Raw genomic sequence first — 24599 nt, forward strand, 5'->3', positions numbered from 1 at the left:
TATAATAGTAGCTGCTTTAAAGTTTTTTTGTTTTTTTCAGGTAATTCCAATATCTATCACCATTGGTATCTATTGATTGTCTCCTCCTCTGCAACCTGAGACTTGTGGTATCTTATATGCTGAATAATTTTGGATTATATTCTGGACATTTGTGTATTGAACTCTGAGACTCTGGGTCCTGTTTTAAATCATGTGGGGAATATTGATATTTTTGTTTAGCAGGTAATTGGCCTTGTCATAGGGTTGCCAGATGTAGCAAATAAAATACAGAGTGTCCAGTTAAATTTGAATTTCAAATAAAGTGTGGCTAATATTTTAGTATAAGTGTGTTCCTCTTAAATATTTGTTACTTCTCTGAAATTCAGATTTAACTGAGCATCCTGTATTTTATCTGGCAACCCTACTTGCTTACGTTTAAGCCACAAGTTCCAACCTACCTCTGTGGGCTGTGGTTGCAATATCAGTTCAGTTTTTTTTAAATTTGTTATTATTTGAGAAATTGATAGTGGTTTCAGGCACAGGAACAATATAAGTACTGTTTTCTAGGAAATGCTAAACTGTACTGCAAGACGTAGGGGTATTATGCAAGTCTTATTTATTTATTATCGAAGTATAATTAACACACAATGTTACATTCGTTTTCAGGTGTACAATACAGTGATTTGACAGCTCTATATATTATATTATGGTCACTATAAGCATAGCTATACCTGTCAGTGTACAACACTATTAGAGTACCATAGACCGTGTTCCCTATGCTGTACCTTTACTTCCTGTGACTTATTCATTCCATAATTGGGAGCCAGTACCTCTCACTCCTCCTCACCCATTTTTGTCCATTTCCCCACCCATCTTCCTTCTGGCAACCACCAGTTTGTTCTCCATAGTTATGGGCCTGTTTTTGCTTTGTTTGTTTGGTTTTTTCAATTCTGCATACAAGTGAAATCATATGGTGTTTGTGTTTCTCTGTCTGACATATTTCACTTAGCATAATACCCTCTGGGTCTATCCATGTTGTCACAGTCAGGTCAGTTTTTTTAAAACTTTGCTGTTCTCTCTGAATCTTCCCGGATCTTAGACTTTTCAGCTTAGTAATCAAAGTGATTAGCATACTGGGAGCCGCTAAAATGGCGGAGAAGTAGGGGGACCCGAATTTCCCTCCTCCCTCAAACACACCTGTATTGAGTTCCAAACACTTGGAATACCCAGGAATACAGGCTGCAGAATGACAGAAAAATCTCCACAGGTGGAAAGAGACAGCTTGGCAGGACAGATGTGCGTCTTGGCGAATTGGAAGAGATAAAACAGGAGGCATATGCTCAGAAGAGAGGGGACCCCTTCTGTGGAGAAACTAGAGAGGCTGTGGAAGTGTGGTATTGTACTTGGACAAGAGAAAAACCTCTCTGGACCATGGATCTGGGAACGAAAAATATGGAGAGAGCCAGATTCTACTTTGTAAACAGCCTTAGGAGATAAAGATCAGAGTTTTCAGGGGTGTGCGACTTTCTCTGGACTGGAGCCTGCCATGTGCGCGTGCCTGGTGGGGAGGGGAGCCAGCACTCTGTGTGGTAGTGATCTCAGGGGCGCACTGGGAGAGAGCAGTCCCCTCCCTTGAGTACTGTGGGAAGAGGATTGATTGCCCTCCCAAGGATAAAAGACCCTGCAGGCGCCATCCAGAGGCCCTTTGTGGGCTGGGCAGAGTGGCATTACCCCAGAACCAGGTTTGTGCAGAGCAGGATCCTTTAAGACATTGGGTTTTGAATCTCAGCCGAGCGCCTAGGAGGCACAGGAGACTGTGGAGCAGGACAAGCTGGCTGGCTTGCCCCCATGCTACTCTGTGAGGATGGCCTGAACAGCATGGTTTGATGTACCCAGTCCAGGGAGGAGAGTTTGGGGTGTCGCCATTTTTCTCCCCATCACCAACACAATGGAGCTTCATAGAACAGAACAGCAGCCCCTAGTTGAGGTGGGACCAGCTTATACCAAACTCTGCCCCTCTGTGCCTGGTAACTGCTTATCAACTGGAGCGGGACTGGCACTGACTGAACCAGATGGCCTTTCCTCCAGACCAGCACAGCCACTGGTCCCAGGCACTAACAGAGAACTATTCTATGGTTTTGTGTGTTAGTCTGTTTTTTAAATTATTATTATTATTATTATTATTATTATTATTTCACTTTTCCCTTGTTTTTCCTTTTGCCGGCCTCTTTTTTTTTTTTTTTTTTTTTTCCTTTCCTTTCCTTTGGAATCAGGCTTATAGTTTCTGTTTTGATTTTTGGTCAATTCCTATTATCTATCTACATCTTTCTTTCTTTCTTTCTTTCTTTCTTTCTTTCTTTCTTCTTTCTTTCTTTCTTTCTTTCTTTCTTTCTTCTGATTGTTTAATCAGGCATTTTTATTCTTTTTACACCTTTTCTGTATCTCCTTTTTATTTATTTTCCTCTGTCTCTCTTAGGATTAAGCCTTGTAATTCCTTTGATTTTCTGCCTGGTCTTTTTTTTTTTCCCCTGCCCCTTTCATTTTTCTCTTTGTATGAGATAAGGCTTTCCCCCCACCTTCCCCCCTTTTTTTTCAGAGTTACTTCAGTGAACAAATCAAAGCACACCTGGTGGTTAAAGAATATCCTACTAAAGAATGAATGGGTCAACCAGAAAATTAACGAAGAAATTAAAAAAACACATGGAAGCAAATAAAAATGGAAACATGGCAGTCTAAGCCCGTTGGGGTGCAGCAAAGGCAGTCCTAAGAGGATAATACATTGCAGTTCCAGCCTATCTCAGGAAGCAAGAAAGGTCCCAAATTTGAATGTAACCTCATAGCTAAAGGAACTAGAGAGGCAGCAGCAAATAAAACCCAAAGCCAGCAGAGGAAGAGAAATAATAAAGATTAGAGCAGAAATAAACAATACAGAATCCAAAAAAACCAGTAGAACAGATCAATGAATCAAAGAATTAGTTTGTTGAAAGAATAAACAAAATTGATAACCCCCTAGCCAGACTTCTCAAAAAGGAGAGAGGACCCAAATAGAATCACGAATGAAAGAGGAGAGATCACACCAACACCCACAGAAATGCAAACAATTATTAGAGAATACTATGAAAAATTATATGCCAACAAACTGGAAATCTGGAAAACATGGACAAATTCCTAGACACTCACACACTACCAAAACTGAAACAGGAAGAAATAGAAAATTTGAACAAACCCATAATCAGAGAAGAAATTGAATCAGTTATCACAAAACTCTCAACAAATAAAAGTCCTGGGCCAGATGGCTTCCCGGGGGAATTCTACCAGACACTTAAAGCAGAGTTAATACCTTGTCTTCTCAGACTGTTCCAAAAAAAAAAAAAAGAAAAGAAAAAGAAGGAAAGCTGCCAGATGCAGACTATGAAGCCAGCATTACCTTGATTCTAAAACCAAAGACCTCCCTAAAGAGGAGAATTACAGGCCATTATCCCTGATGTATATGGATGAAAAATTCTCAACAAGATACTGGCTAAGGGAATTCAACAGTACACTAAAATAATTACTCACCATGATCAAGTGGGATTCATTCCTGGGCTACAAGCCTGGCTTAATATTCATGAATCAATCACCATGATACATCACATTAATAGAAGAGAGGATAAGAACCGTATGATCCTGTTAGTAGATGAGGTAAAAGCATTTGACAAAATACAGCATCCCCTCTTAATAAAAACCCTCAAGAAATTAGGGATAGAAGAAACATAACATCATAAAAGCCATACATGAAACGCCCACAACTAATATCATCCTCAATGGGGAAAAACTGAGAGCTTTCCGCCTGAGATTGGGAACACACAGGGATGCCCACTCTCACCACTGTTGTTTAACATAGTGTTGGAAGTCCTAGCCTCACCAACCAGGCAACAAAAAGAAATAAAAAGTATCTAAATTGGCAAAGAAGAAGTCAAAATTTCACTTTTTGCAGATGACATGATGCTCTACATGGAAAACCCAAAAGACTCAACCAAAAAACTGCTAGAACTGATCCATGAATTCACAAAACCACAGGAGATAAAATCAATGTACAGAAATCAGTTGCATTTCTATGCACCAATAATGAAGCAACAGAAAGAAATATCAAGTTATCGATCCCATTTACAATTGCATCAAGAACTATAAAATACCTAGGAATAAATGTAATCAAAGAGGTAAAAGATCTGTACGCTGAAAACTATGGAAAGCTTATGAAAGAAATTGAAGGGGACACAAAGAAATGGAAAATCATTCCATGCTCATGGATTAGAAGAATAAATATCGTTAAAATGTCAATACTACCCAAAGCAATCTATGCATTCAGTTCAAGTCCAATCAACATAGCACTAGCATTCTTCACAGAGTTAGAACAAAAGGTCCTAAAATTTGTATGGAAGCACAAAAGACCTCAAATAGCCAAAGTAATGTTGAAAAAGAAAACCAAAGCTGGAGGCATCAGAATCCCAGACTTTAGCCTGTATTACAAAGTTGGAATCATCAAGACAGTATAGCGTGGCACAAAAATAGACACATAGACCAGTGGAACAGAATAGAGAACCCAGAAATAGACCCACAAATATATGGCCAACTAATCTGCAACAAAGCACAAAAGAGTATCCAATGGAAAAAAGACGGTCTTTTTAGCAAATGGTGCTGGGAGAACAGGATAGCAACATGCAGAAGAATGAACCTGGACCACTTACTTACATCATACACAAAAATAAATTCAAAATGGATTAAAGACCTAAATGTGAGACAGGAAACCATCAAAATCCTCAAGGAGAAAACAGGCAACAACCTCTTTGATCCAGCTGCAGCAACTTCTTACTTGACATGTCTCTGAACTATTGGTCAAACTATTGGTCATGTCAATGAACTATTGGTACCTCATGAAAGTAAAAGTTTTCTGCACAGCAAAGGAAACAATCAACAAAACTAAAAGGCAACTGACAGAATGGGAGATGTTTGCAAATGACATTGGGTAAATGGATAAAAATCTATAAAGAACTTACTGAACTCAACACCTGAAAAACAAATAACCCAGTGAAGAAATGGGCAGAAGACATGAATAGACACTTTTCCAAAGAAGACATCCAGATGGCAAACAGACACATAAAAGATGTTCAGTATCACTCATCATCAGGGAAATACAAATCAAACCACATTTAGATACCACCTCACACTGGTCAGAGTGGCTAAAATTAACAACTCAGGAAACAACAGATGTTGGTGAAGATGTGGAGAAAGGGGAACCGTCTTGCACTGTTGGTGGGAATGCAAACTGGTGCAGCCACTCTGAAAAATAGTATGGAGATTTGTCAAAAAATTAAAAATAGAACTACTCTATGACCCTGCAATAGCCTACTAGGAATTTATTCTAAGAATATAAAACGCTGATTTGAAGGGGTATGTGCACCCCAATATTTATAGCAGCTGTATCAACAATAGCTAAATTATGGAAAGAGCCCAAATGTCCATGAACTGATGAATGGATAAAGAAGATGTGGTGTGTGTGTGTGTGTGTGTGTGTGTGTATACAGTGCAATAGTACTTGGCAATGAAAAAGAATAAAATCTTGCCATTTGCAACAACATGGATGGAACTAGAGGGTATTATGCTAAGTAGAATAAGTCAGTCAGAGAAAGACAGATATCATATGTTTTTACTCACATGTGGAATTTGAAAAACTTAATAGAAGACCGTAGGGGAAGAGAAGGAAAAATAAGTAACAGAGTGGGAAGCCAACCATAAGAGACTCTTAAATACAGAGAACAAACTGAGGGTTGGGGGGTGGGGAATATCAATGATGGGCATTGAGGAGGGCACTTGTTGGGATGAGCACTGGGTGTTGTATGCACCCTTCATTGTGGTCTCCTGGCCAGAAACCGTGTTACTATGAGTGCTTGCCACTGAAAGTTCAGAAGTACTTGTGATGCTCTTCCTTGCTGCATTCCCTGGTTATTCTTTCTGATTCACTCACTGAAAGGATGCGACACCTCTTAGTACTGATGCAATGGACGCCACATCCTTCTCCCCCCTTAGCATATCTCGAAGTCTACTTTGGATTCCGAAAGACCTATGAGGCCGTGAAATGCTTAAAAATGGTTAAAATGGCAAATTTTATGTTATGTGTATTTTATCACAACTTCTGAAAAGTACATAGCCTTTTAGCCACCCTCTCCATAGTAGCAGATCACCCCAGGGAACACCTTATAAGGTAAATATTGTGATTTTTCTGATTTTACAGTTGATAAGCAGCTATAGACTAATTATTTTGCTGAAAATTATATACCTTGTGAGAGAGTTAGGATTTGAACTCAAGGTACCAGAAGGAAGATGACGGCGTAGGAGGACGCTGGGCTCACTGCATCCTGCTGATCGCTTAGATTACACCTACACCTGCCTAAATAACCCAGAAAACCACCAGAAGACTGGCAGAACGGACTCTCCAGAGCCAAGCGTAGACGAGAGGCCCACGGAAGACAGAAGACAGTAGGAAGGGCGGAGAGGCGGTGCGTGCTACACGGACTGGCGGGAGGGAGCCGGGGTGGAGGGGCGGCCCACCAGCAAAGTAGAGCCCCTGAGTCTGGCTGGCAAAAGCGGAGGGGCCAGACGGAGTGTGTTCTGACAGCAGGCAGGTCTTAACATCTGGAAGGTTATAAGCTAACAGCTCTGCTTGGAGAATGGGAGGGCTGGAGGACAACGGGAAGGAGAGTTGTTGAGCCACGGATGACAGAGCCCAGCTTGGTGGGGAACAAAGGCGCTCACCAGTGCCTTCTCCCTCGCCCATCCCCCAGCCAAAATCCCAAAGGGAACCAGTTCCTGCCAGGGAACTTGCTTGCACCGCGCAAACACCCAACGCTGTGCTTCTGTGGATATATCCCTTCAGCAGGTCTGACTCCCTCCCGGTGCTGCAGGGCCCCTCTGAAGCAGATCTCTGAAGGATAAGCGAGCTGAGCCTGCCCCTCCCACCCCTGTGCACCTTTCCCATCCACTGCAGCTAATATGCCAGATCCCCAGAACCACAAGCCTGGCAGTGTGCAAGTAGCCCAGACAGGCCATGCCACCCCACAGTGAATCCCACCCCTAGGAGAGCGAAAGAGAAGGTACACACCAGTCTGACTGTGGCCCCCAGCGGTGGGCTGGGGGCAGACATCAGGTCTGACTGTGGCCCCGCCCATCAACTCCAGTTATTCAAGACAGCACAGGGAAGTGCCCTGCAGTTCCGCACCACTCCAGGGACTATCCAAAATGACGAAATGGAAGAATTCCCCTCAAAAAAACGTCCAGGAAATAACGACAGCTAACGAACTGATCAAAAAGGATTTAAAAAATATAACAGAAAGTGAATTTAGAGTAATAGTCATAAAATTAGTCACTGGGCTTGAAAACAGTATAAAGGACAGCAGAGAATCTATTGCTACAGAGATCAAGGAATTAAGGAACAGCCAGGAGGAGCTAAAAAATGCTATTAATGAGCTGCAAAATAAAATGGAGACAACCACAGCTCGGATTGAAGAGGCGGAGGAGAGAATAGGTGAACTACAAGATAAAATCATGGAAAAAGAGGAAGCTGAGAAAAAGAGAAAAAAAATCCAGGAGTATGAGGGAAAATTAGAGAACTAAGTGATGCACTAAAGAGAAATAATCTACGCATAATCAGTATTCCAGAGGAGGAAGAGAGAGGGAAAGGTGATGAAGGTGTACTTGAAGAAATCATAGCTGAGAACTTCCCTGATCTGGGGAAGGAAAAAGGCATTGAAATCCAAGAGGCACAGAGAACTCCCTTCAGACGTAACTTGAATTGATCTTCTGCACGACATATCATAGTGAAACTGGCAAAATACAAGGATAAAGAGAACATTCTCAAAGCAGCTAGGGATAAACGTGCTCTAACATATAAAGGGAGACCTATAAGACTCATGACCGATCTCTCTACTGAAACTTGACAGGCCAGAAAGGAATGGCAGGAGATCTTCAATATGATGAACAGAAAAAATATGCAGTCAAGAATCCTTTATCCAGCAAGTCAGTCATTTAGAATAGAAGGAGAGATAAAGGTCTTCTCAAACAAACAAAAACTGAAGGAATTCGTCACCACTAAACCAGCCCTACAAGAGATCCTAAGGGGGATCTTGTGAGACAAAGTACCAGAGACATCGCTACAAGCATGAAACCTACAGACATCACAATGACTCCAAACCCATATCTTTCTTTAATAACACTGAACATAAATGGACTAAATGTGCCAACCAAAAGACACAGGGTATCAGAATGGATAAAGAAAAACAAGACCCATCTATTTGCTGCCTACAAGAGACTCATTTTAGACCTGAGGACACCTTCAGATTGAAAGTGAGGGGATGGAGAACTATTTATCATGCTACTGGAAGTCAAAATAAAGCTGGAGTAGCCATACTTGTATCAGACAAACTAGACTTTAAATTAAAGGTTGTAACAAGAGATGAAGATGGACATTATATAATAATCACAGGGTCTATCCATCAGGAAGAGCTAACAATTAGAAATGTCTATGCACTGAATACGGGAGCCCCCAAATATATAAAACAATTCATCACAAACATAAGCAACCTTATTGATAAGAATGTGGTAATTGCAGGGGACTTTAACACCCCACTTACGGAAATGGATAGATCATCTAGACACACGGTCCATAAAGAAACAAGGGCCCTGAATGATACATTGGATCAGATGGACTTGACAGATATATTTAGAACTCTGCATCCCAAAGCAACAGAATATACTTTCTTCTCGAGTGCACATGGAACATTCTCCAAGATAGATCACATACTGGGTCACAAAAGAGCCCTTCATAAGTGTACGAGAATTGAGATCATACCATGCATACTTTCAGACCACAATGCCATGACTCTTGAAATCAACCACAGGAAAAAGTCTGGAAAACCTCCAAAAGCATGGAGGTTAAAGAACACCCTACTAAAGAATGAGTGGGTCAACCAGGCAATTAGAGAACATTAAAAAATATATGGAAACAAATGAAAATGAAAATACAACAATCCAAACGCTTTGGGATGCAGCGAAGGCAGTCCTGAGAGGAAAATACATTGCAATCCAGGCCTATCTCAAGAAACAAGAAAAATCCCAAATACAAAATCTAAAGCACACCTAAAGGAAATAGAAGCAGAACGGCAAAGACAGCCTAAACCCAGCAGAAGAAGAGAAATAATAAAGATCAGAGCAGAAATAAACAATATAGAATCTAAAAAACTGTAGAGCAGATCAATGAAACCAAGAGTTGGTTTTTTGAAAAAATAAACACAATTGATAAACCTCTAGCCAGGCTTCTCAAAAAGCAAAGGGAGATGACCCAAATAGATAAAATCATGAATGAAAATGGCATTATTACAACCAATCCCTCAGAAATACAAGCAATTATCAGGGAATACTAGGAAAAATTATATGCCAACAAACTGGACAACCTGGAAAAAATGGACAAATTCCTAAACACCCACACACTTCCAAAACTCAATCAGGAGGAAATAGAAAGCTTGAACAGACCCATAACCAGTGAAGAAATTGAATCAGTTATCAAAAATCTCCCAACAAATAAGAGTCCAGGACCAGATGGCTTCCCAGGGGAGTTCTACCAGACGTTGAAAGCAGAGATAATACCTATCCTTCTCAAGCTATTCCAAGAAATAGAAAGGGAAGGAAAACTTCCAGACTCATTCTATGAAGCCAGTATTACTTTGATTCCTAAACCAGACAGAGATCCAAGTAAAAAAAGAGAACTACAGGCCAATATCCCTGATGAATATGGATGCAAAAATTCTCAATAAAATACTAGCAAATCAAATTCAACAGCATGTAAAGAGAATTGTTCACCATGATCAAGTGGGATTCATCCTGGGATGCAGGGCTGGTTCAACATTCTCAAATCAATCAACGTGATACATCACATTAACAAAAGAAAATATAAGAACCATATGATCCTGTCAATCGATGCAGAAAAAGCATTTGACAAAATTCAGCATCCTTTCTTAATAAAAATCCTTGAGAAAGTCGGGATACAAGGAACATACTTAAAGATCATCAAAGCCATTTATGAAAAGCCCACAGCTAACATCATCCTAAACGGGGAAAAACTGAGAGCTTTTTCCCTGAGATCAGGAACACGACAGGGATGTCCACTCTCACCGCTGTTGTTTAACATAGTGTTGGACCTGCTAGCATCAGCAATCAGATAACAAAAGGAAATCAAAGCATCAAAATTGGCAAAGATGAAGTCAAGCGTTCACTTTTTGCAGATGACACGATATTATACTTGGAAAATCTGATAGACTCCACCAAAAGTCTGCTAGAAGTAAGACATGAATTCAGCAAAGTTGCAGAATACAAAATCAATATACAGAAATCAGTTGCATTCTTATACACTAACAATGAAGCAACAGAAAGACAAATAAAGAAGCTGATCCCATTCACAATTGCACCAAGAAACATACAATACCTAGGGATAAATCTAACCAAAGATGTAAAAGATCTGTATGCTGAAAACTATAGAAAGCTTAGGAAGGAAATTGAAGAAGATATAAAGAAATGGAAAAACATTCCCTGCTCATGGATTGGAAGAATAAATATTGTCAAAATGTCAATACTACCCAAAGCTATCTACACATTCAATGCAATCCCAATCAAAATTGCACCAGCATTCTTCTCGAAACTAGAACAAGCAATCCTAAAATTCATATGGAACCACAAAAGGCCCCGAATAGCCAAAGGAATTTTGAAGAAGAAGACCAAAGCAGGAGGCATCACAATCCCAGACTTTAGCCTCTACTACAAAGCTGTCATCATCAAGACAGCATGGTATGGGCACAAAAACAGACACATAGACCAATGGAATAGAATAGAAACCCCAGAACTAGACCCACAAAAGTATGGCCAACTCATCTTTGACAAAGCAGGAAAGAATATCCAATGGAAAAAAGACAGTCTCTTTAACAAATGGTGCTGGGAGAACTGGACAGCAACATGCAGAAGATTGAAACTAGACTGCTTTCTCACATCATTCACAAAAATAAACTCAAAATTGATAAAGGACCTGAATGCGAGACAGGAAACCATCAAAACCCTAGAGGAGAAAGCAGGAAAAGACCTCTCTGACCTCAGCCGTAGCAATTTATTACTTGACACATCCCCAAAGGCAAGGGAATTAAAAGCAAAAATGAACTACTGGGACCTTATGAAGATAAAAAGCTTCTGCACAGCAAAGGAAACAACCAACAAAACTAAAAGGCCACCAACGGAATGGGAAAAGATATTTGCAAATGACATATCAGACAAAGGGCTAGTATCCAAAAATCTATAAAGAGCTCACCAAACTCCACACCCGAAAAACAAATAACCCAGTGAAGAAATGGGCAGAAAACATGAATAGACACTTCTCTAAAGAAGACATCCGGATGGCCAACAGGCACATGAAAAGATGCTCAACATCGCTCCTTATCAGGGAAATACAAATCAAACCACACTCAGATATCACCTCACGCCAGTCAGAGTGGCCAAAATGAACAAATCAGGAGACTATAGATGCTGGAGAGGATGTGGAGAAACGGGAACCCTCTTGCACTGTTGATGGGAATGCAAATTGGTGCAGCCAGTCTGGAAAACAGTGTGGAGTTTCCTCATAAAATTAAAAATAGACCTACCCTATGACCCAGCAGTAGCACTGCTAGGAATTTACCCAAGGGACACAGGAGTACTGATGCATAGGGGCACTTGTACCCCAATGTTTATAGCAGCACTCTCAACAATAGCCAAATTGTGGAAAGAGCCTAAATGTCCATCAACTGATGAATGGATAAAGAAATTGTGGTTTATATACACAATGAAGTACTACGTGGCAATGAGAAACAATGAAATATGGCCCTTTGTAGCAACATGGATGGAACTGGAGGGTGTTATGCTAAGTGAAATAAGCCATACAGAGAAAGACAGATACCATATGGTTTCACTCTTATGTGGATCCTGAGAAACTTAACAGAAACCCATGGGGTAGGGGAAGGAAGAAAAAAAAGAGGTTAGAGTGGGAGAGAGCCAAAGCATAAGAGACTCTTAAAAAGTGAGAACAAACTGAGGGTTGATGGGGGGTGGGAGGGAGGGGTAGGGCGGTGATGGGTATTGAGGAGGGCACCTTTTGGGATGAGCACTGGGTGTTGTATGGAAACCAATTTGACAATAAACTTCATATATTAAAAAAAAATGAAACCTGGGAGCCAAAAAAAAAAAAAAATTGATATTTAGGGATACTCTTTCATTAGAGTGTGGTGACTGGGAGTTAGGTGACTTGGTGTTTTTTGTTCAGACTGTGTTAATCAGTAGCTTTATGATCCTAAATAATCAGGGTTTCTTCTTTGTCAAGTTTCTTCTTCTGAAAACGAATGTTTGGACTAGGTGACCTTTAGGTCCCTTACACTAAGGTTCTGTAATATTAATTATTAGGACTTTAGCCGATTAAATCAGCTGAGGATAGGTTGTCAGAATTAGTGAAATTAGATCAGAATTAGTTCAGTGAAATTTAAAAGTGATATATTTTTTTAAAATATTTATTTTGAGAGAGAGAGAGCGAGATCGAGCATGGGGGAGGGGCAGAGAGAGAGGGAGAGAGAGAGTCTGAAGCAGGCTTCGCTCTGTCCTTGCAGAGCCCAAACGCAGGGCTCAAACTCATGAACCAGGAGATGGCACCTGGGCTTCAGGAATCAGATGCTTAACCAACTGAGCCACCCAGGTGCTCTCACTTTCTTAACTTTTTAAGTACATAATACAACATTGTTAATTATAGGCACATTGTGCAACACATTTCTAAAACTTTTAATGTTGCAAACCTGAAATGCTACCCATTAAACAATTCCTGATTTTCCTCTCCTTCCGTCCCTTGCAAACCAAGATTCTACTTTGTATTTCTTTGTATCTACATCAGATTCCTAATGTAAATGGAATCACACATTACTTGTCTTTTTGTGCCTAGTGTCATCAGGATGCCTCTATGTTGTAGCATATGACAGAATTGCTCTTTTTTAAAGGCTGAATAGTATACTACATTTTGTTTATCCATTCATTTGTGGAGGGTTGCTTTCACCTTTGGCTATTATGAATAATGCTGCAGTATACATGAGTATGTAAATGATTTCTTTGAGATCTTTTTTCAATTCTTTTGGATATATGCTAAGAAGTGGGATTGCTGGATCATATGATTGTTATTTTAGTATTTTGAGAAACCTCTGTACTGTGCACCATTTTATATCCCTACCAACAGTGCACAAGGATTCCAATTTCTTTACATCCTCACTAACACTTGTTCTTTTCTGGGTTTTTTTGGTAGTGGCCATCCTAACAGTTGTGCAGTGGTATCTCATTTTGCTTTGGATATGCGTTTCCCTGATGATTAGTGAAATTGAATGCTTTTTCTGGTGTGTTTTGACCATCTGTGTTTTCTTTGGAGAAATGTGTATTCAAGTCCTTTGCCCATATTTTTAATAGGCTTATTTTTGTTGTTGAGTTAGAGAAGTTCTTTATATATTCTGGATATTAACCCTCTATCAGTTATATGGTTTGTGAATATTTCCTCCCGTTCCATAGATTGCTCTTTCACTGTTGATTGTTTCCTTCACTGTGCACAAGCTTTTCAGTTTGAAGTCATCTCATTTGTCTGTCTTCTGCTTTTGTCACCTATGCTTTTGGTATCATATCCAGTAAATCACTGTCAAATCTAATGTCACAAAGATTTTGCCATATGTTTTCTTCTAGAGTTTTATAGCTTCAGGTATTATGTTTAGGTCTTTAATCTATTTTGATTTAACTTTTGTATATAGTATAAGATAAGGATCCAGCCTCATTATTTTGCATGTGGATATCCAGTTTATCCAGCACCATTTGTTTTGAAGAGTGTGTCCTCTCTCCTAGTGCCCTTGTTGAAGGTCATTTGACCAGATATGTGAGAATTTTACTTTGGGCTGTCTGTTATGTTGGTCTCTATGTCTGTCTTTTTTTTTTTATGTTTATTTATTTATTTGAGGGGGAGAATCCAAAGCAGGATCTGCAATGACAGTGGCCGATACAGGGCTTGATCCCACAAACCTGAACCAAAAGCAAGAGTTGGATGCTTAACTGACTGAGCCACCAGGTGTCCCTCTATGGTGTCTTTATGCTGCTACTGTACCATACTATTTTGATTACTGTAACTTTGCAATATATTTTGAAACCAGGAATTGTGAGGCCTCCAGCTCACAAGAGCAAGTGTTCTCTTTGCTGAAGATCATTTAGACTATTTGAGGTTCTTTGCAATTTCATATGGATTTTAAGATCATTTTTCTGTTTCTGCAAAAGATGCCACTGGGGTTTTTTAAAAAAGTTTTATTTAAATTCCAGTTAGTTAACATACAGTATAATATTAGTTTTGGGTGTACAGTTTGGTCATTCAACACTTTTAAACACACCTAGTGCTCATCACAAGTGCACTGGGATTTTGATAGAGATTGCATTGAATCTGTAGGTCATTCTAGGTAGTATGGCTAAGTAAGTTTTCCAATCCAGGAACAAGGAATGTCTTTACATTTACTTGTGTCATCTTTAATTTCTTTCAGCATTGTTTTTTAGCTTTCAGTCTATAAGTCTTTCACCTCCTCAGTTAAGTTTATTCCTCTGTATTTTATTCTTTATGATGCTATTGTAAATGGGATTGTATCACTTCTTGTTTTGAGCTTTTACTTCTATTTTCATGTCTGGGATATCGGGTATTGAATTATGTCTGGTATCAAATTCTCATTTATTTTGGCTGATAAAATCACATAAAGCAACTGTACCATTTTCATGCAGTATTTTAGTTTTGGGAAGATGGTGATACAATTCCATGTTATTTATTATCTGTTTGTGTCCCAAGTCGCTACAGGTTTTAGGAAGTTGTTTTGTTCTTTGAGTTAAAAGCTTGGGATTACCCAAATTGCCTTGTTTGTTTGCCTGGCTGTTTCTTGGTATGCTGAACTTGACCATCTTTGCTTTCTCATATAGGGTACATCATGGAAGGGTTCCTGGCTCTGCAGCATGCCCTGGATATTGCCATCATGATGTACCATAACAGCGGATCTGCATATATTTTGTTCAATGATTTCCTCATTTTTGTTAAGAGGTTTCCATCCCCTGTTTATTTTTATGATAGTTTTTTGTGGTTTTTTATAACTGTCTTCCCTTCGATAATTTTACTTATATTTTCTCTAACTGAACTTACCCTCCTCAGGACCATTGTTATGGAAAAGGAAAACAGATTAAAGGAAATGTCACTTTCTTTGTAGCATTTTGGGCCTGTGGAATACATTTGTGTTCTGTACATTTGACATATTGCAAAATGTGAATATTGCATATTCATGTGTGAATGGTGAATAGATGTGAATATATTATATTGAATATATGATACGTTCAATTATATACTGAATATATATTCAATGGTGAAGTTACATTGTGATAGCAGTATACAAATATAGACTGGGTGGAGTATACACTATGTCATTTATCAATTTTCTGATGTTCTGCTTTTATCTAAATTCTTGATTTGGCCTGTAGCTTTATTGACTAAATGACTATTTGACAAGAATGTTATGGAAGGAGGTCATATATTAAATGTCCCGAGTCTTCTTTGGAGTACAATGGGCAACAAGGAAATAATCATATGAGCTCTTGAATTAGACTAATTGAAGATGCACCTCAATTCCAAGATTTGAGATGCTTTTCAATATTAAGTCAAATTAAGACCATTGGTTAAGAACAGTGGCTCTAAAGTCAGAGAGAAAGCTGTTGATTCATCCATCTATCCACTGATTGGTTCACTTATTTATTAGTTACCTACGCTTTATCAGGGAATTTCATAAATCTTGGCTTTAAATCTTGACTCTGCCAAGTATTAATCCTGTGATCATAGCCTATTTCTTCAGACGTAAATTGAAGATAATACCAAATTTCTAGGCTATCAGGGAGATTAAGTGACATGTTATTTTAAGAATTATCTATCTAGGTCTATCTCTGACCTGTAGGAAACACTCGACAAATGGCAGTTAAAAAGGGAGGATGGAATTCCTAAAGGTTTAGTTGAGGAAATACTAATAAACTGAGCTACTTTTCTAATATGATAAGAACCTAGGGGTGTGGGCAAAGTTGTTCTTAAAGTACTGAGGGTGTGATGCTTGGTCTGAGCAATGGAAGACAACTGGAGTTCACTGAGGAGACAGCATGGGAGGATTGGCTTTGAGACTATCTGTATCCTAATCATGTTCCTATCAGTGCATTGTCAGAAGAAGGACTCTGGAAAGGAATGTGGAGGACAGCTTAGATTAAGGGTTGGCAAGCATTTTGTGGAAAGCACAAAAGTAGTGAATGTTTTAGGCTTGTGGGCCACATGTATCTCTGTCGCTTGCTTGCTTGCTTTCTTTCTTTCTTTCTACCACCTAGAAATGTAAAAGCCATTCTTAGCTCACAGGACGTACAAAAGTAGTCTGTGGGCTGGATTTGGCCAATAGGCTATAGTTTGCTGACACAAAGTTTGACTATGACATCAAGACTGAAGGTGTGGAACTAGTTGTGAGGTAATTGTAACAGACCAGGAGAAAAGCAAGGAGGGTCTGAGTCAAAGTGGTTTAGTATAAAGGAACAGAGAAGGAAGAGTTTAATAAATATTTGGGTGGTAGAAATCAATGGAAATGGGATATGTACATAATTAACTTCATATTCTGGAAGTTTGTACACACTTCTTTAAACGACTTTCTTTCCCATGTATCAGGCTGTTCTTAAGGTATTTTGATGTTGCTACTTATCGAGTTTATTGGGGTGAGGAAATATGATGTATTTCCTGAAGCAACAATGATGCTTGGGTTTAATGAAGACAGAATGGTATAGAGAGAAACATCATTCTTTTAAGGGGCAAGGGATTGTCTCTCCTCCTGGGTTGTCTAGATATGCTAATGAAATTATCCTCCCCCAAATCACCCAGGCTTGAAACTTCAATCTTATCAGTATAGTATAGTATAGTATAGTATAGTATAGTATAGTATAGTATAGTATAGTATGTTTAGTGTTAAGAATGTTGCCATTTCCTGCCTCTATAACTATTAGGTAAGTTTCTTAACTTCTCTGTGCCTCGCCTGTAAAATGGTGGTAAAAATATTCCTATCACACTGGGTTGTGGCAATGATTAAAGAGATACTGGTTGTTAGTAGGAAATATTATGTAGCTGTCGATATTAGTTATCTGTTTTCTAAATCCTGTTTCTTTCTCACCATGTGTAAAAATGTCCTTTTCCAGTGCAAACTCTTAGTGATTTTTCACCATCCAGCTATTTCAGAAATCCTCTCATTGGTTTCCCTTATTACCGTTTCTCCTTAATCTTACTTCACATTAAACCCTTTTCCCTCCACCCCAAATGGTTCATTTTGTACCATTCTTCATTTTGGCTAGAGGGTTTGAAAGGGAACCCTTTTGGGTTCATAGGGTCATAGGGTCATAGGGTAGGTCATAGGGTAGGTCATAGGGTAGGTCATAGGGTAGTTCTATCTTGTGTATGTGTGCTTCAAGAAATTCTTTCATAATTGAGTTTTTATTGGTTGTTCTGAGGATCAATATACACAAATTCAATTTGTATAGAACTCTTAATGTATTACTGAAAATCTAAAAAATCATGTAGTTGTGATTCTTTTCCTTTTTAAAAAAATTTTTTTGATGTTTGTTTATTTTCAAGAGAGAGAAAAAGAGACAGAGTGTGAGTGAGGGAGGGGCAGAGAAAGAGGGAGACACGGAATCTGAAGCAGACCCCAGGCTCTGAGCTATCAGTGCAGAGCCCAATGTGGGGCTTGAACCCACGAACCATGAAATCATGACCTGAGCTGAAGTTGGACACTTAACTGACTGAGCCACCCAGCGGCCCCAGTTGTGATTCTTTTCTAAAAGTTATTCCAGTGACTTTTCAGCTTAAAATTTGGAGGCAAATTTTCCTTAACAGTATATCAAGTATCAATATCTTCAAATGTTGATATGCCATTAGAGCGTTAAGTCCCATTAATTCACAATTTAGTATCATATACACTACATACTCAAATTTTCAATCTTTTACAGCACGTTAACAAAGTTACTAGGAAACTGGACTACCATGACAAAGATGCTACAGAATGCATCAGATTCTGATGGGGAGAGCCAAGATCAAGGGGTGGTTTTCTTTAGGAAACAATTCTACCAAAAACAACATGGGAATAGAAGTAATTTAAAATGTTCAAGACATATTAAATGCACGACTGACTCCAAATTGCCATTTAGTATGCTTGGTATTATAGGATGTAAAAACTACCCCATCTATGGAATGTTAAGCTGACACCCAAGACAGTCAAATCCTCTCATATTCAATATCCCACTATTTTCTGGTTGTACAAAAAAATAACTAGCACATTATTTCACTTCTTTAAAAAAAGCATTTACACTTAAAAAAATGAGGTGAGGTGGGGTTCCCTCCTTTTTGTTTCTAGAGCTACTAAAAAACTTGCATTTACAAAATAGTTGATAACAATATTCCTCTGGATTGTACAAGGAGGGAGACAGGGAACACTGATAAGACATGGGATATGATATTAATCAGATTTGGCTTCCTTCTCTCCTGCTTCATCAGAGGCTGGGCTCTCCTCATTTTTAGTTTCTCCATTTTCTGCAGGTAAGGCTTCTTTTGTCTCTTGGTTAGCCACTTCAGCCTGTTTTCTCTTTGCTTTGCCTTCCCCCTTTGTTTGCACTTTCTTGTCTGAAGATTTATCCTTTCCTGTCGCCTTTTTGGATTTCATTTCCAATTTTGCAGGAGCAGATTTAGCTGACAACCTCGCTGCCCTTCCATTGGGCTCCTTCTTCTCCACCCCCTTGGTGGAGCTGACCTTCCTTTTGGGCATCGTGGGGGTGGGGTGAGTGCATGCTGGGTGCCTGCAGGCTGCTGGACTCCTAGAGCCTTCCTGAAGCTGGGCTGCCTGTCCATATCTGCTCCTCCCACTGCTGGAGATGCTGTGACGCACTGGGTAGTTCTATCTTTAACTTTCTGAGAAATGTCCACACTGTTTTGCAGTGTAGCTGTACCTGTCTGCATTCCTACCAACAGTGTAAGAGGATTCCCCTTTCTCCACATCCTGTCCAACATCTGTTGTTTCCTCTGTTGTTAATTTTAGCCATTCTGACAGGTGTGAGGTGGTATCTCATTGTAGTTTTGATTTGCATTTCTCTGATGTTGAGTGAGATTGAGCATTTTTTCATGTGTCTGTTAGCCATCTGGATGTCTTTGGAGAAGTGTCTCTTCATGTCTTCTGCCCATTTCTTAACTCAATTATTTTTTAGGTGTTGAGTTTGATAAGTTCGTTATATATTTTGTATACTAACTCTTTATCTGATATATCATTTGCACATATCTTTTCCCGTTCCCTCTGTTGCCTTTTAGTTTTGCTGATTGTTTCCTTTGCTGTGCAGAAGCTTTTTGTCTTGATGAGCTCCCAATAGTTCATGTTTGCTTTTGTTTTTCTTGCCTCCAGTGACATGTCTAGTAAGAAGTTTCTGCAGCGGATGTCAAAGAGGTTGCTGCCTATTTTCTCCTCTAGGATTTTGATGGTTTCCTGTCTGACATTTAGGTCTTTCACACATTTTGAATTTATTTTTGTGTGTGGTATAAGAAAGTGGTCCAGTTTCATTCTTCTGCATGTCTCCATCCAGATTTCCTAACACCATTTGTTGGTTTTTTTTTTCCATTTTTCTTTCTTGCTTTGTTGAAGATGAGTTGACCATATAGTTGTGAGTTCTCTTCTGGATCCTCCATTCTGTTCTATTGATCTGTCTGTTTTTGTTCCAGTACCATACTGTCTTGATGATTACAGCTTTCTAATACAGCTTGAAGTCTAGTCCAGAATTGTGATGCCTCCAGCTTTGCTTTTCTTTTTCAACATCACTATAGCTATTTGGTGTCTTTTCTGGTTCCATACAAATTTTAGAATTGTTTGTTCCAGCTCTGTGAAAAATGTTGATGTTATTTTGATAGGGATTGATTGAACGTGTGGATTCCTTTGGATAATATTGACATTTTAACAATATTTGCTCTCCCAATTCATGAGTATGGGATGTTTTTCCATTTCTTTTGTCTTCTTCAATTTCTTTCATAAGTGTGCTATAGTTTCAGAGTATAGATCTTTTATCTTTTTGGCTAGGTATTCTATGTGGAAAACCCTAAAGACTCCACCAAAAAATTACTAGAACTGATACATGAATTCAGCAAAGTCTCAGGATATAAAATCAATGCGCAGAAATCTGTTGATTTCTATACAACAATAATAAAGCAGCAGAAAGAAAAATAAAAAAATCAATCCCATTTATAATTCCACCCAAAACCATAAAATACCTAGGAATAAATCTAACCAATGACTTCAGTCTTTTGAAATGACACTAGCTTTGTGGGCTTGACTACAGTCAATTTTATTTTATTTTATTTTTTTAATGTTTTATTTTATTTTCGAGAGACAGAGAGAGACAGAGCATGAGTGGGGGAGGAGCAGAGAGAGAGAGGGAGACACAGAATCTGAAGCAGGCTCCAGGTTCTGAGTGTCAGCACAGAGCCTGATGTGGGGCTTGAACCTACAAGCCATGAGATCATGACCTGAGCTGAAGTTAGACGTCCAACAAACTGAGCCACCCAGGCGCTCAACTACGGTCAATTTTAACAAATGTTCTCCATTCACATTTGCACGAAAAACAATGTGTACTGTGTGTTCAATGGGTGCAATTTTCTGGGCACGTTACAACAACTTTGTTAGTAATGTTGTTCATATCTTTTTTAAGAAGTTTATTATTATTATTCTTTTAAATAATCTCTACACCCATTGTGGGACTTGAACTCACAACTGGAGATCAAAATTCACATGCTGTAGTGACCGAGCCCGTCAGGTGCTCTGTGTTGTTCATATCTTTAACATGTGTTTTTATGTCATTTGTATCAGTTATGGAGGGAAGTGTGTTAAAAATCTCCGTCTATGATTATTGATCATTAGGTGGTCAGTGTTGATGATCGATTGTTATTAGAGCATTTTTTAAAGTAATAGCTGCTTTAAAGTCTTTATTATTAGATAGTTCTATTATCTATGTCATCTTGATTTGGCATCTGGGGATTTTTTTTTCTTTTCTTTTCTTTTTTTTTTTCGAGTTTACATTTTCCTAATCTTGGTTTACTGAGTAGTTTGGGGTTGTATCGTGAATATTTTGAATATTATGTTATGAATCCCTTTTTCCGTTGATAATTTTCCATTTTAGTATGTAGCCAATCTCTTTATATTTAGAATACACATCCTTACAAATGGCAAGACCTCATTGTTTATTATGGCTGAGTAATGCCACATCTTCCTTATCCATTCATCTATTGATAGACATGTGGGTTGCTAACATATTTTGGCTATTACAAGTAATACAAGTAATGCTGCAATAAACTTAGGAATGCACATATCTTTTCCAGTTAGTGTTTTCATTTTTTGGGGGTAATATCCAGTAGTGGAATTACTAGATCATATCAGATGGTAATTCTGTTTTTACTTTTTTGAGGAAACTCCATACTGCTTTCCACAGTGGCTACACAAATTTGCATTCCCACCAAAAGTGCAAGAGGGTTCCTTTTTCTTCGCATCCTCACTAACTCTTATTATTTCTTATCTTTTTGATTCTAGCCATTCTGACAGGTGTAAGGTTGATAATCTCATTGTGGTTTTTATTTGCATTTCCCTGATGATTAGTGATGTTGAACATATTTTCATATGTCTGTTGACTATCTGTATGTCTTCTTTGGGAAAATGTCTATTTAGGGCCTTTATTTATTATTTTTTTAAATTTTTTTTTCAATGTTTATTTATTTTTGGGACAGAGAGAGACAGAGCATGAACGGGGGAGGGGCAGAGAGAGAGGGAGACACAGAATCGGAAACAGGCTCCAGGCTCTGAGCCATCAGCCCAGAGCCCGACGCGGGGCTCGAACTCATGGACCGCGAGATCGTGACCTGGCTGAAGTCGGACGCTTAACCGACTGCGCCACCCAGGCGCCCCAGGGCCTTTATTTTTAAATTGGATTATTTTATTTTTTGGCTGTTGTTTAAATTCTTAATATATTTTGTGATATTAGCCCCTTATCAGATATATCATTTACAAATATCTTCTCCCATTCAGTAGGTTGTCTTAGTTTTTTATTTCCTTTGCTGTGTGGAAGCTTTTTTTTTTTTTTTTTATGTAGTCCTAGTAGTTTATTTTTCCTTTTGTTCCCTTGCCTCAGAGACATATCTAGAAAAATGTTGCTATGGCCCATGTCAAAGAGGTTACTGCCTGTGTTCTCTAGGTTCTTGATGGTTTCCTGTCTCACATTTAGGCCTGTGATTTATTTTGAATTTATTTTTGTGTTTGTTATAAGAAAGTTGTGCAGTTTCATTCTTTTACATGTTGCTGTCCAGTTTTCCCAACACCGTTTGTTGAAGAGACTTTTTTTTGCATATCCTTTCCTCCTTTGTAGAAGATTAATTGACCATATTGTTGGGGGTTCTTTTCTGGATTTTCCATTCTCTTCCATTGATCTAGGTGTTTGTTTTTTGTGCCAAAACCATAGCATTTTGATCACTACAGATTTGTAGTATAACTTGAAATCTGGAGTTGTGATAACTCCAGTTTTTTTCTTTTACAGGATTACTTTGGCTTTTCGGTGTCTTTTGTGGTTCCATATAAATTCTAGGATTGTTTGTTCTAATTCTGTGAAAAATGCTGGTGGTATTTTGATAGAGATTGCATTAAATGTGGAGATTGCTTTGGTAGTATGGGTATTTTAACATTTGTTCTTCTAATTTGTGAACATGGAATATCTTTCCATTTGTGTCATGTTCAGTTTCTTTCATTGATATTGTATAGTTTTCAGAGTACAGGTCTGTTATTTCTTCAGTTAAGTTTATTCCCAGGTATTTTATTGTTTTTGGTGCAACTGCAAATGGGACTATTTTCTTAATTTCTTTTTCTGATGCTTCATAATTAGTGTATAGAAATTTGACAAATTTCTGTATATTAATTTTGTATCATGTGACTTTACTATTCCTGTGTTTTTTAATTATTTCTTTTTTTAAAAAATTTTTAAATGTTTATTTATTTTTGAAAGAGAGAAAGCATGCAGGGGACCCACAGAGAGAAAGGGAGATACAGAATCCGAAGCAGGCTCCAGACTCTGAGCTGTCAGCACAGAGCCCGATGTGGGGCTCGAACCCACAAACCTTGAGATCATGACCTGCGCTGAAGTTGGATGCTTAACCAACTGAGCCACCCAGGCATCCTGTTGATATAGTATTTTTTATCATTCACTTGAACTTACTGTGTTGTCTTATTGGCCATAACTATTAGTTGTGTTGACTTCATGGTTGCTTTAGGGCTTATAGCATGCATGTTTGCCATTTTGTCATACATTTTACTTCTTTACAATATATTGGTATTATTTTGCTTTTAAAAGTAAATTACAGTTCTTTTTTTAAAAAGTTTTTATTTATTTTTGAGAGATAGAGACAGAGCACGAGCTCGGAGGGACAGAGAGAGTGGGAGACACAGAATCTGAAGCAGGCTCCAGGCTCTGAGCTGTCGGGATGCTCAACTGACTGAGTCACCCATGTTCCCCAAAGTAAATTACATTTCTAAAGAGATTTAAATAATAAGAAAAAAAGTTATATGTTTCCAATGTACTTCTCACTTTTTGTTCTCTTTATTCCTTGTGTAGATACACATCCATCTATATCATTTTCCTTCTACCTGAATGCTTTTCTTTAACATTATTTGTAGTGCTGTTCTGTTGATTTTATTCTTTCAGCTTTTACATATTTGGCAAGGTCTTTATTTTGCTTTTCTTTTGAAATTTTTTTTAATGTTTACTTATCTTAGAGAAAATGAGAGAGAGAATGAGAATATGAGCATGAGCAGGGGAGAGTCAGAGGGAAAGGGAGGCACAGAATTCAAAGCAGGCTCCAGGGTCTGAGCTGTCAGCACAGAGCCTGATGTGGGACTCCAACTCACGAACAAAGAGATCATGAGCTGAGCTGAAGTTAGATGCTTAACCAACTGAGCCACCCAGGTGGCCCTAAGAATTCTAAAGTAAGAAGTTTTTCTTTTAACATTTAAATATCTGTTCCATTGTTATGTGGCTTCCCATGTTTCTAGTTAGCTGGGCTTTCCCCCACTCTGTACATAATGTGTCATTTTTGGAGGCTGGTTTAAAGATTTCCTGTTTTGAGCAACTTGACTATGATATGCTTTGGTATAGTTTTCTTCAGGTTTCTTGTGCTTGGATTTCATGGATCTTCTTATATCTGTGGTTTTATGGTTGGTCAGAATTTTGAAAAAAATTTGGCCTTTATATTTTGACATGTCTCTTATACCCTCTGTCTCCCTCCACTCTCTCAGGGACCGCCATTAGGCTACCTGAATTTGTCTTATTGATACTTTATTCATTTTTTTTCAGGCCTTTTGTGTTTTATTTTGGTTCATCTATAGTACTATGTCTTCAAGTTC

At 38.6% G+C, this 24599-nt stretch overlaps 2 protein-coding genes across 2 annotated transcripts in view; one reads left to right on the plus strand and one right to left on the minus strand.

The window, feature by feature from the left end:
- LOC115503744 (ATP-binding cassette sub-family A member 3-like) overlaps positions 1–24599 on the plus strand; it is a 111004-nt gene that overhangs the window by 17391 nt on the left and 69014 nt on the right. The gene's annotated exons all lie outside the window — the stretch shown is intronic.
- On the minus strand, positions 18549–18950 carry LOC115503745 (non-histone chromosomal protein HMG-14-like). Its single transcript, XM_032591629.1, has one exon. The coding sequence runs from the start codon at positions 18948–18950 to the stop codon at positions 18645–18647; it is 306 nt and encodes a 101-aa protein (XP_032447520.1). The 3' UTR covers positions 18549–18644.

This window comes from Lynx canadensis, chromosome E3 (assembly GCF_007474595.2).
Source record: "Lynx canadensis isolate LIC74 chromosome E3, mLynCan4.pri.v2, whole genome shotgun sequence".
Classification (NCBI taxonomy): domain Eukaryota; kingdom Metazoa; phylum Chordata; class Mammalia; order Carnivora; family Felidae; genus Lynx; species Lynx canadensis.

What these genes read in the sequence shown, in the direction of transcription:
- LOC115503745 (XM_032591629.1), bottom strand. Translation starts at nt 18,950, where the DNA reads ATGCCCAAAAGGAAGGTCAGCTCCACCAAGGGGGTGGAGAAGAAGGAG.